Source organism: Suncus etruscus, chromosome 4, assembly GCF_024139225.1.
Source record: "Suncus etruscus isolate mSunEtr1 chromosome 4, mSunEtr1.pri.cur, whole genome shotgun sequence".
Taxonomy (NCBI): Eukaryota; Metazoa; Chordata; class Mammalia; order Eulipotyphla; family Soricidae; genus Suncus; species Suncus etruscus.
The window spans coordinates 156,117,368-156,133,708 of NC_064851.1; the positions used below are offsets into that span (position 1 = coordinate 156,117,368).

The 16,341-nt window shown below is 40.2% G+C and overlaps 1 protein-coding gene across 2 annotated transcripts in view; it reads right to left on the reverse strand.

Annotated features, from left to right (window-relative positions):
- The window catches only part of GRAMD2B (GRAM domain containing 2B), a 126,324-nt gene that overhangs the window by 55,826 nt on the left and 54,157 nt on the right, over positions 1 to 16,341 (reverse strand). Inside the window, exon 2 of one of the 2 annotated variants that reach the window (XM_049771861.1) lies at positions 14,029 to 14,033. The exons of the other annotated variant lie outside the window; for it this stretch is intronic. Coding sequence (XP_049627818.1) covers positions 14,029 to 14,033 — 5 coding nt within the window. The remainder of the gene's footprint in view (positions 1 to 14,028; positions 14,034 to 16,341) is intronic. 2 annotated transcript variants of the gene reach the window in all.

Sequence of the window (16,341 nt, forward strand, 5' to 3'; positions counted from 1 at the left end):
ACAACAAAAAAACATGAATATGCTCTGACCACAGAACTATACCTATACATGATGGAAAAATTTTTATATCCATTTGGTATAAAAATATGTTGTGGAATAGGGACCCACTAAAGTTTCACTTACATGCTGTCTAAGTTCATGGAAACATATATAGGGTGCGTTTTTGTTTTTTTTTTTAATGGGTTTTAGGCCACATAAGTGGCGCTCAGGAGTCATTCCAGACAGGTTGAGGTGCCATATGGGATGCTGGGGATAGAACATGGGATGGCTGCGTGCAAGGCAAATGCTCTGTCAGCTGTGTTTTGGCCCTAAAAGGGTATATTTTTGAAGAAGGATTTTCATATATTACATTTAGAACTTCAAGCTACCTATTTTTTGTTTTTGTTTTGTTTGGGGCCATACCCAGGGGTGCTCAGCGGTTACTCTTGGCTCTGTGCTCAGATATATATCACTCCTGGCAGGCTTGGGGGCCATATGGGATGTTGGGGATCAAAACAAGGTTAGCTGTGTGCAAGGCAAACTCTCTACCTACTTTACTATTGTTCTGGCCCCTTAATGCTTGCATATACTCAGTACCTAGCTGTGTATGTTACAGACATGGAAAAGATGATGAGCACAGAATAATATATTTTCATTTTTATGAGATTACAAAGAAGTGAAACTAAATTTGGAAGGTAGAAGTTAGTTTATCAGTATGAGAAACTTAGTGTTATAATTTTATAATCCTACCTTGTTTAAAATCTTGTTTTAAACTTTGTTTCAATGAATAGTTCAAAGGTTTTAAAACTACTCATATCCATCTTATTTCACCCAATTTGGATTCAGGCTGCTTCCTCAAATTGACTCATTCTTAAAGGAAGAGAATTTTGCCAACCTTGTAACTATTCAAGGTATGGATTCAAAGTTTTTCAAGTCACATCACAAGAAGTATTTCAAAAGGGGTTTGTGTACTTGCAGCACTTCTGAAAAAGTCCTTTGGTGACTATTTTTTTTTTAAAGATACAACATCCACATGTTTTTTTTTGTTTGTTTTTGTTTTTTTGTTTTTGTTTTTGGGCCACACCCAGTAACACTCTGGCTAGGTGCTCAGAAGTCGCTCCTGGCTTGGGGGACCATATGGGACGCTGGGGGGATCGAACCGCGGTCCGTCCTAGGCTAGCGCTGGTAAGGCAGACACCTTACCTCTAGCGCCACCGTGCCGGCCCCATATTTTTTTTTTAAGATAAATCAGTCAGTTTACTTTATAAAAACACTCTGAACTTGTGAAAAAAGATTGGATGATGCTTAAAAATTGGAATCTACAGATGCAAATCACTGTGTAAAACTACAACTGAAACCATGAAGTCCCCCACAGTCAGGTCTGAACACATAAATGCAGAAGTGTCCAGAGGCACTGGGGTCTGACAATGTATGAGTTTCAGTGCCTGGAGCTAGTGGCGCTTTCAGAGAGCAGAACCTCTCACTCTCAATGTCTGAATTTCAGAATAGCAAAATGTTTTATTTTATAGTTGAGAAAATAAACTCATGAGAATTAAGATAACTACTCAATAATGCAGAGACTTTCTGCCTCCAGCACCTTGGTTCTTTCTCAGTCTAATGAGGGTGCATTATGTATGTATAATTTTAAAAGGCTGATTCAGGTTAGTCTGACTGGGGCCAGAGACATTGTATACTGGGTAAATTACTTATCTTGCATGTGGCCAACCCAGGTTCAATCCTCGACACCACCAGAAATTATTCCTGAGAGCAGAGCCAGGAGTAACCAACCCCTGAGCATTGCTGGTGTGGTCCCAAAATAAAAAGTAAAAACAAAAAGGGTAGACTTGAATTGAGGCTTTAATATTCTAGCAGCTGGTACAGCCTTAGGCAGGACACTGTGAGTCTTTATTATATTAAAATGAGTTATCTGGCAGATTTTATTCTATTTACATGAAAAAAAAAGAGCACTTTGAATAGTGTTCAGCATTTGGCAATTATGCTTCTTTATCTCAACTAAACTTTGATGGTTTTGTGGAAGCTACCTTGTCTCTTCTTTGATAAAAGTGCAGATATCAAAACAAAATGTTTCTCTACTCTATTTTCCTTGTAGGAAAAGGCTGTATTTAATCTTGGTGACAGCTGTGACATTCAGCCTGGTGCTCAAGAGAATTTGAACCCAGGAAATGTCTTCTGAGACCATGTATCAGTCGCCTGAAAAGTGTCCTATGTGAAATGTACCTTTCTCACAGATGAAAAACCATCTCATGCTCTTTTATTATGGGTTCTGATGAAAGTTCTGGTATTTTGTGATATTTAGAAAATAAATTCAGGATAAGTGCGATGATTTTTTTGTAGAAAATTCAGAAAAGGGGGCCGGAGAAATAGCATGGAGGTAGGGCATTTGCCTTGCATGCAGAAGGATGGTGGTTCGATCCCAGCATCCCATATGGTCCCCCAAGCCTGCCAGGACCGATTTCTGAGTATAGAGCCAGGAGTAACCCCTGAGCACCACTGGGTGTGACCCAAAAACCAAAACAAAACAAAAAAAAAAAAAAAAAGAAAAGAAAAGAAAAGAAAATTCAGAAAAGATTCTGATTAAATCAAGGACAAATATTAGAAAACTGCCAATGTGCCAATGTCATGACAAAACAGGCCCAACTCTTTATATTACTAAACATAATTGTAAAGAGAGAAGGGAGAAAGAAAATATTCTTGACAGCTTTTGTGAACTCTCCAAGAATAGCATTATACGCTACAATATATAGAGCACAATGTTTAAATTGTTAGGATCAACTGAGGACTTGTTTTCTAATGAATTATTCAAAATAATACTCATTATAGAAGTTGTCATGAAAAATAGCTCTTCATCACTGTTGACACAGTAACTTTGTTCACTAAATACTGGAGGTTAGAAAACAGTTTGTGGGATCACACACTAATGGTTTTCAGAGAATCCAAATAGTCAAAGAAAACAAAATTATTAGCCTGTGAAGTCTTCCTAGATTTAAAGTATTGCACAGGATGGAAAGAAAACACAAGCTGACAAATTTACAAAAAGAATCAGGATAATCATCATACACTCGTATGGGTAGACATCCAGGAAATCCAAGATTTGTAAACATCAAAATCTGTGTTAGGGAAAGGCACAGCTATCACCCATGGCAGTGCCTGAGGTTTCCACTGACAGACTGTAGAACACCCAGAGAAAGGAGAGAAGCCTCAGTCAGTGAAAAAGTAGAAACTCAAACAGGTTAATAGTAGAATAGTATTTTTTTTCTTTTCACAATAACTCAATATTCTCTCTGTCTCTGTCTCTGTCTCTGTCTCTGTCTCTGTCTCTCTCTCTCTGTCTCTCTCTCTCTCTCTCTCTCTCTCTCTCCAGCAGTACTTAAGGATTATTCCTGGCTCTGTGCTTAGATATTACTCTTGACAGATTCAGGGGACCATCTGGGATGTCGGGGATCAAACCCAGGTTGGCCATGTGCATGCAAATGGACTATCCATTGTACATAGTACTACCCATGTACTACAATAGTACCATTGTGCTATTGTATTCTTAATTCTCTCCTATTCCTTCCCCATCTCCTTGTTCATTAGGTCTATCTTCCTAGTTCCCTTTTCCCACCTTCAATTCTTTTTTTCTTCATCATTACTAGATTTCTCATGGATTGTTCAAATATGCTACCTATTCTGGATCTGTTTAGGGACATCCTGTTACAAGAGGAGGAGAGCAGAGGAGGTAGGAGATGATGAGTTGACAACTGGAGAATGGCTCAGGTAGAAGTCAACTCCTCTACTTAACAACCCTGATTCCACTTGGCAAAGGTCATCTTAAGAATGCTTGTGCTCCCTTCCTTTCCCTAGAACTGCCATCTTCTAGCTTTTTCCAGTTAATCAGTCATGGCCAAACAAAGGGAAAGAGGAGAGGCATCCGCTACATGTTTCTAGACCCTTTAGAAAACATGGAGTTGTTCCTTTGTCACATACATGTGGATTTATAAGAAAAGTGATAGACATAAAGGAAATGTGCACTGTTCAAAACGGAATGCCCACAAATGTTAGCATGGAAAAACTGAAGAGTCTACAATGTTTACCCAACATGCTGTTGTCATTGTTGTAAACTAAACAAGTCAAAGGCACGATTCCTGCCAAGAGAATTAATGTTTGTATTGAGCATATTAATACACTCTAAAAGTTGAGGACAGTTTCCTGAAGCTAGTGAAGGAAATGATCAGAAAAAGAAGGAAAGCCCAAAGAGAAAGGAACTTTAGGGTTCAGTTTGAAGCGCCAGCCTGCTCCACCCAGAGAAGCACACTATTGTGATAACCAATGGAAGGAGCCTGAATAAAAGATCTCTGAACTATTTATATATATACTATATATATATATATATTATATATATTATAATAAATTATATATATATATATATGAATGCTTGTGCTTCTTGGCAAGAGAGATACTAACACTGTGTGGGTGCTTGTCTTACATTTGATCAATCTGAGTTTGATCCTTGGCATCCCATATGATTCCTTGAGCAGACTAGGAGTGATTCCACTAGGAGTGATCTTTGAGCACACCTAGGAATGCAGAGCCAGGAGTAACTCTGGGGTACCATCAGGTGTGACACAAATTACAAAACAAAAAGAATGCTGTGCTCTGATGAACTGATTTATCCACAAAAATTTTTGGTTTGTTTTTTGTTTTTGGGGGGAAACATAACCAGAGCTTAGTCAGGGCTCACTACTGGCAATGTTGGGTGCCAGGGATCACAAGTGGGTAAGCTGCATGTAGGACAAGTTCCCCTACCCACTGTTCTATCTTTCCAATCCCATCTACCCACTGTTTAAACCAGAAAAGTTCCACCACTGGAGTAAAATAAAACCAAAAATTGTGAGACCATCCCACACACTGTATCTCTAATCCCAGGCAGATGGGTTGGAGAAGCAGAAGTAGCAGCAAAGAATTAATAAACCAGGCCAGTCAGGAAGAGAGCCATGGAGCCAGTCACTTTTTGTGGTCTCTCTTGCTGAGACAAAATACAGAATCTCTCTCTCTCTCCTTCTCTCTCCTCTCTTCTCTCTCTCCTCTCCCTCCCTGCCCCCCCCCCCCCTCTCTCTCTCCCTCTCTCTCTTTTACTAAACCAATACCCATGCATCGGATGGGGGGAAATGAGTAATCAAGGTGGGCTTTTACATATCAAAAGTGATTTAATAGAAAGAGGAAGATGGGGGACCTCCATTGTTTGGGGTTAATAGCTGGGGTGTCATCTTACAATTGGTAGCTAACATATTCTGCAAGGGCTGGAAAACACATGGTTCACGAGTATCTGTGTGTCTGCAATCAAGTACTGCACAAGCACAGATTTCTCATAAACAAATCCTTTGTTTACCTCACAAACACACTAACCTGTTATAGTGACAGGTGGGTAGCTCTAAGGAAAATTCAAAGCTCATCAACAAAAAAAGTGGCCATACATGACAAACCTAAGAACAAAATCCCAAATCTTGCCAGCTACTTTAAAACAAGGAACTAACTAGTAAGTTTGAAGAAGAAGGCTCTTTTCATTCTTCTACTCTGTTTTAATTTTCTAACCAAATTCACAAAAATGCATCAAATATGTCAAAATTGGGACTGGGAGAATGGTTCAAAGGGCTGGAGCACAGGTTTTGCATGTGGGAACCCCTAATTTTGATCCCTGGCACCCACTCCAGTCCCCCAATACACCTGCCAAGAGCAGCTCTGAGCACTGCAAGGAATGACCCCCCTTGCTCCCCCCACTGCAGAACTGTGTAAAATGAGGGGAGGGGAATGGAATATCTGGTGGAGGGAGTGCTGACACTACAGGTTAGGTGTAGTGTTGGAATACTGTTTTTTTTTATTTTTGGTTTTTGGGCCATAACCCCGGCCGGCGGTGCTCAGGGGTTACTCACCTGGCTGTCTGCTCAAGAAATAGCTCCTGGCAGGCACGGGGGACCATATGGGACCTGGGATTCGAACCAACCACCTTTGGTCCTGGATCAGCTGCTTGCAAGGCAAGGCCGCTGTACTATCTCTCCCGAGCCCAAGGTGCCTGTCTTGCAATGCAGCTACCCAAGTTTGATCCTGGCCATCCATATAGTCCCTTAAATCGTGCCAGGAGTGATCCCTGAGTGAGAGCCAAGATTAAGCTCTTAGAACTACCATGTGGCCTCCAAACCAAAAACAAAAATAAGCAAAAATTTAAGAAGTTATATATTTTTAAATGGACCAAAGTAATGTACTCTGAGTAATATTTGACATTGCAATTTGGAGGAACTTAATAATGCCTGAATATTTATATGTTAGTGAAAATGCAGTGAATATTTATAACATTAAAAGTATAAGGCATTGCTTATGGTCTCATTGCTGTTTTATAAAAGTTCTTTCTTTTACATCTACATGTTGGCCTCAAACATTGTTGATGGGGACAAACAATCATGTAACTCGCTTGGAAACAAAGTTTATAGTTCTTCAAAAAATTAAACAGAATTACTCATCGACCTAGAATTTCCACTTTTAGGTATTTCTCTCCAGAAAAATAAACTCATATCCACTTAAAAGAACTGCACATAAACATTCCCAGCAGTATTATTCATAATAGAGAGAAAGGGGAAAGCGACTAAATGATCAATGAAAGGTAGGAAGAAAATAAAAATGTGGGGCTGGAGTGATAGCACAGCAGTAGGGCATTTTGCTCTTGCATGCCACTGACCAGGGTTCCATCCCCAGCATCCCATATGGTCCCCTGAGCCTGCCAGGAGCCAATTTCTGAGTGCAGAGCCAGGATAATCCCTGAGGGTTGCTGGATGGTGGCACCCAAAACAAACAAACAACAAACAAACAAACTGGCCTTTCAGATAATATAAGATTATTCAGCAATATAAAGGCATAGCACATGTTATTTTATAAATGAGCCTAAAAAATAAGATTCGAAATGAAAGAAGTTAGACCACAGAGTCTGACTCCATTTTCCTGAAATTCCCAGAAGTGGTAAATGGAGCTAGAAGATGGATTTACAATTGGCTAGGGAGATGGGGGGTGGAAATGGAAATTAAATATAAATGGACCCACTGTGGGGCCAGAGAGATAGCATGGAGGTAAGGCGTTTGCCTTTCATGCAGAAGGTTGGTGGTTTGAATCCTGGCATCCCATATGGTCCCCTGAGCCTGCCAGGAGCAATTTCTGAGCATAGAGCCAGAAGTAACCCTTGAGCACAGCTGGGTGTGACCCCCCCCCCGAAAAAAAACAAATAAAAAATAAATGGACCCACTGAAACTGTTGCAAGTCAGCCCCTGAAGAGGTTGACTGATGGAGGAATGGAGGATGAGGTCTTTCCCCTTCAGCTCGAAGCACACGTCTGCCACCCTGTCTAGCCGATGGTTCTGAGGTGAAATGGCGGATAAACAGCTCGCAGTCAGGCTTGTGGAAATATTAGCTTTATTCGGTGGACAAGACTGAAGTCCAAAGCCTCAGCATCAGTTCCAGCCAAAAAGCCTCTCGCCTTCCACAGACCCTTGCTTTTTTTTTTTTTTTTTTTTTTTGTTTGTTTGTTTTTTAGTTTTCTTTGAATAGATCCTTCACATCTTTAGTTAGGTTGACTCCAAGATATTTGAGTTTGTGTGGAACTAATGTGAATGGGATTTTTTTTTCTTTCTTTCTTTCTTTTTTCTTTCTTTCTTTCTTTCTTCTTTCTTTCTTTCTTTCTTTCTTTCTTTCTTCTTTCTTTCTTTCTTCTTTCTTTCTTTCTTTCTTTCTTTCTTTCTTTCTTTCTTTCTTTCTTCTTTCTTTCTTTCTTTCTTTCTTTTTCTTTCTTTCTTTTTTTTATCTTTATTTAAACACCGTGATTACAAACATGATTATAGTTGTATGATTACAGTCATGTAAAGAGCACCCCCCTTCACCAGTGCAACATTCCCACCACCAATTTCCCAGATCTCCCTCCTTCCCACCCCCTTACACCTGTACTCGAGACAGGCTTTCTACTTGCCTCATTCATTCACATTTTATGATAGTTTTCAGTGTAGTCATCTCTGCAACTGCACTCATCACTCTATGTGATGAGCTGCATGTCCTGAGCTGCACCTACCAGCCCTCATCTCTCTTGTCTCTGAGATACTGTTAAAAATGTCCTTCATTTTTCTTAAAGCCCATAGATGAGTGAGACCATTCTGCGTCTTTCTCTCTCCCTCTGACTTACTTCACTCAGCATAATAGATTCCATGTACATCTATGTATTGGAAAATTTCATGACTTCATCTCTCCTGATGGCTGCATAGTATTCCATTGTGTATATGTAGACCCTTGTTTTTATCCCCCAGAATCAGGTACCACCCAATGGTGGGATCAGATACCAACCAATGGTGGAAGCAGAATCAGGTACTACCCTAGGGTAGGGGCAGAATGCCAGGTCACACCCTAGGGTAGGGCACAATCACCAATCAGGTTAGGGTCAGTAACATAATAATCCCCTAAAATATTTACATACACAACATGAAACTAGTGAGCTAACCTGAGGGTGGAGGTGATGCAACACTGGGCAGCCACTCAGCATCTTTTAATTTGCTTTCTTCTTTTCAGTCTTTCTTGTGAACCAAAATTTAGATAGATGTAATGGAGAGAGAGAGAGAGAGAGAGAGAGAGAGAGAGAGAGAGAGAGAGAGAGAGAGAGAGAGAGAGAGTATGGGCTACTACAGAGTGGAAAAAACTTTGAACAGAATAAGTGAAATGCTACCATATATAAACTATGATCTCAATAAACTTGATAAAAATAATCTGCATCTCGGACATCATGAGAACATGAGATTAGTTCATTCTAAGGACTGCTGTGTAAGTTGGTTTTGAATCAGTATTGAAGTGAAAAGCATTCAAATTAAGTGTGGACAAAAATACCTCCCTGAACCACTTACTGGCAGAGTAGTTGCCTAGTACCAAAGGTCTCAAACTTTATTGGAATCACCTGGAGAGCTTTAAAAAATTTCTGATTACCAACCACAAGGCAGAGGGCCAGACCATAATCAGACAATGACATCAGAATCATTTGTGAGGTGGTGGAGGGTGAGAAATTCAGGCTTCAGACGTTTTAAGGGGGGCATAATTGCAGTGCTCAAGGATTGGGTTGCTCCTAACTGGTTCAGGGGTCCATATGGAGCCAAGGATCGAATCTGGACCTTCTCTATACCTTCTGAGCATGCACCCAGCCAATTGAGTTGTCTCTCCCTCTCTCTCTCTCTCTGCAACTTATAGGCTTCATTATTTTTTGTTTATTTGGGGACGCCCTTGTCAATGCTCAGGGGTTACTCCTGACTTTGCACTCAGAAATCATTGCTGGTGGTGTTCGAAGGACCATATGGTATGCCAGAAATAGAACCCAGGTTGGCCATGCGCAAGGTTTTAAATGCTGTACTATGGCTCCGGCCCCCAGGCTTGAATATTTTTAAGTCTGTTCAGTGATCCTAACAAACAATCTAATTTTTAGAACCACTGACCTAGTGTCTAAGAGACCCGAGGGTTGGTTGTCTAAAACTGAAAAATCTAAACCAACAGAAACCTGTACTCTTTTCTTTAAAAAGAAAGCATCCTTAAAGTGGCTGTGAAGGGGTACCTGCAGAGAGAGTACAGAGGAGAGGCACATGCTTTTTGCACTTGGCCAAGCCAGATTCAAACCCTACGCCAGATTCAAACCCTACGCCAGATTCAAACCCTACGCCAGATTCAAACCCTACGCCATATATAGTTCCTTGAGCCCTGTGAGGAGTGATCTTTGAGTGCAGACCAGAAGGCCTGAGCACAGCAAAACAAAACAGAACAAAAAGTGTCTGTGGAGAAACCTCTCCAGGACTTGCACTCTGTTATTTGAAACTCGGTGACCCACTGAAAGCAGAGCATTTAAAGCTTTAGGAAGACACCGAAGGAGAGACCTTTCAGTTAGCAAAGGAAAGAATTTAGCAGTTTAAAATGGAGAGAAAAGCTCAGTGAAGCACAGTGAAAAACCAATAGAGCAAGAAGAAAAAAATCCACGATCATCCCAAATCGAGAAGACACTGTAACACTCTGAAAACTGACAGGCCATGCTGGAAACGGGGAAAGCTCAGGCGCTCTTAAAAGCAGCTCCCAAGTAAGTCATTTTGGCAGCTGCCTAGTCTGATTACATTTTAGTCCTTCTCATCCCAGCGCATACCTACCAGCTCTCCACGGAAGCTACAGTTTATGGAAAGCTGATAATGCAGACACTATAAAAAAATTCTTACATTTCCATTTATACTTCAAAGCAAATCTATATGCAACAGCTGACTTTCCAGAAAGTGAGGCAGAGAATTAAAGGTGCCTGCCACGTAACTACCTGCCAAGAATTAAGTAACTTGACAAGGTCACACTTCTCTGAGAAGAAAAGTCAGATTTCAAATCCTACTTTCCTCAAGCCTGTATTCTTAACCACTTCCTGTAATGCTTTGATAATTGTTCTCTGCCTCATAGAGCTCATCTGGTCCCCTGAATTTCTTTTTGAAACATTAAAAATCATTAAAAATCTGCTGGGGTTTTTGTTGTTGTTGTTTTGTTGTTTTTTTCTTTTTTCCCTTTCTTCTTTTAATTTGATATTTAAAACTTCTAGGCGAACTCCTCTCAGTTTTTTTTCCTTTTCCTTTTTTTTTCTTCATCAGAACCACATAACTTGAATCATCTTCTTCTGCCTCATAAATAGAGGGGAAAAAATGGATGGTACCAGGACCAAACAGTCGTATAAACATTGAGTGAAAATAAAAAAATGATAAGGCTTAAACAACAAACCCAAAGTCAACAAAACAGAATTGATACCCAATCTAGAACAAGCTACACAGAGAGGAGAACTATTACACTAGCAGTCCAGAGTATACAAAGGAGAAAAATATGGGATGCATGCTGGGAACAGGGGTGGAGGAAGACAACACTGGTGTGGGAATGTCCCTGATTCATTGCCACTGTGTACCTTAAACATTACTGTGAAAGATTTGTAAGTCACTTTGGTCACAATAAAAATTATTTTAAAAAAGTAGAGGAAAAAATGATTAAAAATCATTAAAAATATATTTTTCTCCACCTTTCTAAACTCCCCTACTGATGATTCAAATTCCCTAATGAATTATACTTTTCCTATCCTAGAGTTTCCATTAAAAAATCTGAGTAATCTGTCAGATTTGGTGACCTAAAAATTAAAAGGAAAAATGTATGTACACACATTACACACATGAACACACATATATAATGATAGATTAAACATGGCACAAAGTTTCCCTTGCTAAATGAGCACTTTCAAAACCTGTAGTTAAGCAATCACTAAGAAACTGAGCTGGCTTCACATCAATAACTCTTTCCAATGCAATAACTTGCTTCCAATGCAAGAGCAGATCCTAAATCCAGCCCACGTTGCTTGTCTCATGCCCAGTATATGTCAGGCACAGGGAATGACATGTTTTCCTTTGACGTATTTATTGTTACTTGAACTCACTTTTCATGATCACAATATGTCCCTGAAATTGTGCTCACTTCTTTCTTATGTCACTTTACTGTGGGGGCTCCACCTGGCAGCACTGGTGGGGGATATAGACTGCTGGGGAGCCAACCAAGGCTCTTCTCGAGGGCCTACCACTTGAGTCATAAAACGAGCGGCCCATGATCACTTAATATTTTTAATTATTATTATGTGTTTTAAACCACAACGTGGCAATGCTCATGATTTACTCCTGACTGCCACTCAGAGATCACTTCTGTGGAACTTAGGGGACCATTTTGGGGTTCCAGGAATAGAACCAGGGTTGGCTGCACAGAAGGTAGCACCTCTGCTTACAGAACTCTCTCCAGCCACACCATTGTCTTTTTTTTGTTTTTGTTTTTGTTTTTTTTTGGGTGACACCCGGCAGGCACTCAGGGGGATACTCCTGGCTCCATACTCAGAAATTGCTCCTGCCAGGCTCTGGGGAGCATATGGGACGCCGGGATTCGAACCAATGACCTTCTGCATGAAAGGCAAATACCTTACCTCCATGCTATCTCTCCGGCCCACCATTGTATTTCTTGATGACACCAGATAACTTCCTTTTAAGTAAAATGTTTATGTTGTCTACATCTCCTCTCTTCCTCCCCACCACACATTAATACAAAGTTGAATCAATTTCTTGAATTCTTCTTTTTCAATTCCTTGAATTCTTAAGTCCCAAGTTATTCAAAGTTAAAAATCAAAAATTTCATTACAAATATATATATTATATTAAATATATATTATATATTTGAAATATAGGTCAAAGTCATTTTGCCTGCAGGTATAGAATTTATTAGTTATAAATAATTTTGGAAATCCCTTGAAAGTAAGCTGGCCATTGTTAGATTCTTTTATAGAAAGAAGTATATTTTAGAGATTTTAAGAAATAAAAGTGGGCCCGGAGAGCATAGCACAGCGGCGTTTGCCTTGCAAGCAGCCGATCCAGGACCAAAGGTGGTTGGTTCAAATCCCGGTGTCCCATATGGTCCCCGTGCCTGCCAGGAGCTTATTTCTGAGCAGACAGCCAGGAGTAACCCCTGAGCATCGACCGGGTGTGACCCAAAAACCAAAAAAAAAAAAAGAAATAAAAGTGCAGACTAGGGAGCTAGTTCAGAGGTTAAGGTAATTGTCTTGCACATAGCTGACAGTGGTGTGATCCATGGCACTCAATATGGTCGCCTGAGTCATCACCAGGAAATGACTGCTGAGCACAGCATAGTGTTGGCACCAAAAACTAGAAGCAATAATAGCAAAATAAATAAAAGTGCATCATATGAAATGCCCAAAGAGTCAAACTATTTTAGAACTATGTACTAGGAACATAAAATTCAGAATGAAAAAGTCAAAGTAGGGAAAAGCTAGACTGCGATGGGAAATATGGAACTAAATGAGGAATGTTGGCAAGAAGAGTGGCACTTAGTAGTTTTTAATCAAACAGCATTTCAGTGATGGTTTAAGTCTGCAGCCTCTCTTCAAATTCATAGACAAATAAACAAATCATGGTTCTTAGGCCAGTAAAAGAATCTAACTGCTATTGATGGAAAACTGGATTAAGGGCCCGGAGAGATAGCACAGCGGCATTTGCCTTGCAAGCAGCCGATCCAGGACCAAAGGTGGTTGGTTCGAATCCCGGTGTCCCATATGGTCCCCCGTGCTGCCAGGAGCTATTTCTGAGCAGACAACCAGGAGTAACCCCTGAGCACCGCTGGGTGTGGCCCCCCAAAAAAAAACAACAACAAAAAAAAAAGAAAACTGGATTAAGAGGATTTGTTTTGTTTTGGCCTACACCTGGAAGTAACTGGGGCTTATGTCTGGCTTTGTGCTTGGGGAGTTCACTCCTAGTGAGATCATACAAGGTACCAGGGGTTGAACCCAGGTTGTCTGCATGCAAGGCAGGTGCCCTTCTATTGTACTCTCTGATCCCAGTTTAAGAAGATTTTTAAGGTCTTCCTCTGAGATTATCAGACTGCATGCCAACTTGAACAACCTTGATCGTGAGCACTGGGCTTTGCCACCCAAACTCAATAAGTGCCCAAACTCAATAAATAGGTGGTTATTGAAAGCATAAATGTTGGGCTCTTGAAGAAATTCCATAGAGGAAAATGGGATTGCAGTTTGCAAAGAGTTAGGGGGGAAATGACTAAGAGATACACTATACTACTATGTGGGTTTACATGTATATAAAAAAATAAAACCAAGTACTTTGTACAAATGAAGCGGTCAATAAATGTAAATTATTAATTAATAGTACTATTAACAACAGCTCAATACAGTGGCCTGACCATATGTATGCAAGGTGAGCACTGATAAGGGAGATAAGTATGACAAGCAATTAGGTTTTATTTTTATTTATTTATTTTTATGTCTATAGGCATTTGTTGGTGAAGTTTTAACAGTGTGGCTTTTGGAGCATGTACAGAGCCTGGAATTATTCCTGACCGTATACTTACTTCAAGGGAGGATAAATCCTGTATCTCTGAGGCTAAGGGAATCCCCTTTCTAATCTCCCCAATATTTACTGTGCCTATGCAAAGAGAAAGAGAGAGAGAGAGAGAGAGAGAGAGAGAGAGAGAGAGGCACAAATGATTTTTTGTTATTGTTGTTGTTTCGCTTTGTTTTGTTTTTATTTTGGGGCCATGCTTATTGTTTGGTTGTTGTCTTTATTGCTGTGGTGCTTTTCTCTCTCTCTTTCTTTTTTTGTCCTTTTTGCTATGTTTTTCTTCATTTTTCCCTTTCTTCTCTTAAATTGATATTTATAGCCTCTAGAAGGCTCTTCCTGTTTTTTGCTTGTTTGATTTTTGCCCTTTTTTTTTTCCTTCCTTCAAACAGAACCACATTAACTTGAACCATCTTGTTCTGCCTCAAATATGAGAGGGAAATAATGGAGGGTACCAAGACCAAACAGTCATATGAACATTGAGTAGAAATAAAAACTAATCAGACTTATACACCAAAAATCCAAAGCCCAATGACAACAGCATCGATACCCAATCTACAACAAGATAGACACAGAGGGGACCACTTATACTAGCAGCTCAGGGGCCAAAGAGGGGGGGATATGGGCATGCATGCTGGGAACAGGGGTGGAGAAAGGACATACCATTGGTGGTGGGAATGCCCCAGATTCAATGTCACTATGTACCTAAAATATTTACTGTTGAAAGATTTGTAATCCACTTTGGTCAAAATAAAAATTATTAAAAAAAAGTTGGTGGCTTTTGGAATCCTTGTTATTAATTTTTTTACACAACTTTTTAACTGTAAATGATGGCAACATGAAGACATATTATCAGGAAGCTGCGTGCTAAGGACATAAAATTCTTTTTTTTTTTTTTTTTTTTTTTTGGTTTTTGGGCCACACCCAGGTAAACACTCAGGGGTTACTCCCCTGGCTATGCGCCTCAGAAGTTGCTCCTGGCTTGGGGGACCATATGAGACACCGGGGGATCGAAACTATGGTCCGTCCTAGGCTAGTGCAGGCAAAGCTGGCACCTTACCTCTAGCGCCACCGCCCGGCCCCGGACATAAAATTCTTATAAAAAAAACTAACACCTATCTCTGAAAACATAAATATAGCAGTTCATTTTAATTGCTATAATAATAATTGCTAACACTGAATGCCTTGAAAATAGAGACATAGACAATGAGAGAAGTGCAAGGCCTGTCTCAAGTACAAGGGGGAGGTGGGAAATGGGAGGGAACTGGTGGTGGGAATGTTGCACTGGTGAAGGAGTGTTATTTATATAAGTGATACCCAACAACAATCATGTCTGTAATCAAGGTGCTTAAATAAAAATATTATTCTTTTTTTTTTTTTTTTTTTTTGGGTTTTTGGGTCACACCCGGCGTTGCTCAGGGGTGACTCCTGGCTGTCTGCTCAGAAATAGCTCCTGGCAGGCACGGGGGACCATATGGGACACCGGGATTCGAACCAACCACCTTTGGTCCTGGTTCGGCTGTTTGCAAGGCAAACACCGCTGTGCTATCTCTCCGGGCCCAGAATATTATTAAAAAAAAGAAAAGAAAAGAAAATAGGGACATACGAGGGATTAAATAAATTACCCAAGGTCATATAGCAGATACTTGGGGAACCAATCCAATTCTATTATTTCTAGTTTTTTCTTTAATTTCATTTTATTATTTTTTATTTTTTTATTTTTTATTATTTTTTTAATTTTTGGGCCACACCCAGCTGTGCTCAGGGGTTACTCCTGGCTGTCTGCTCAGAAATAGCTCCTGGCAGGCACGGGGGACCATATGGGACACCGGGATTTGAACCAACCACCTTTGGTCCTGGATCGGCTGCTTGCAAGGCAAACACTACTGTGCTATCTCTCCGGGCCCAATTTCATTTTATTTTATTGAAACCATTATGATGTACAAAATTGTTTATAGTGGATTTCAGACATACAATGAATCAGGGCCAATCCCACCAGGAGCTGACCTCTTTCCACCAATGTTTGTATCCCATACCACCATCCTCCACCCACCCCCACCCCGGCCTGCCCATTTAAAGTTTAGGTTGTTAGAATTTGGATCTCTTGATTCTTTGATTGTTGACTTTGGCTTGGATATTTAGTTCTGTCTTTTTTTATCTCCACCAATACTTCTGAACTCCTTGGTATCTAGCCCTCAACCCCTCAACCTTTCATATTTTATTTCTCCTCCTCCATTGAGTTTCTTTCCTTCTTCTCACTAGGCTCTGGGGCCAAGGGTGTTCAAGAAAATGTCCATTTAGACCAAGCAATAAGGTTTTAAATGAACGTGAGTTGACTTAAACACACACACACACACACACACACACACACACACACACACACACACTCAGAAAG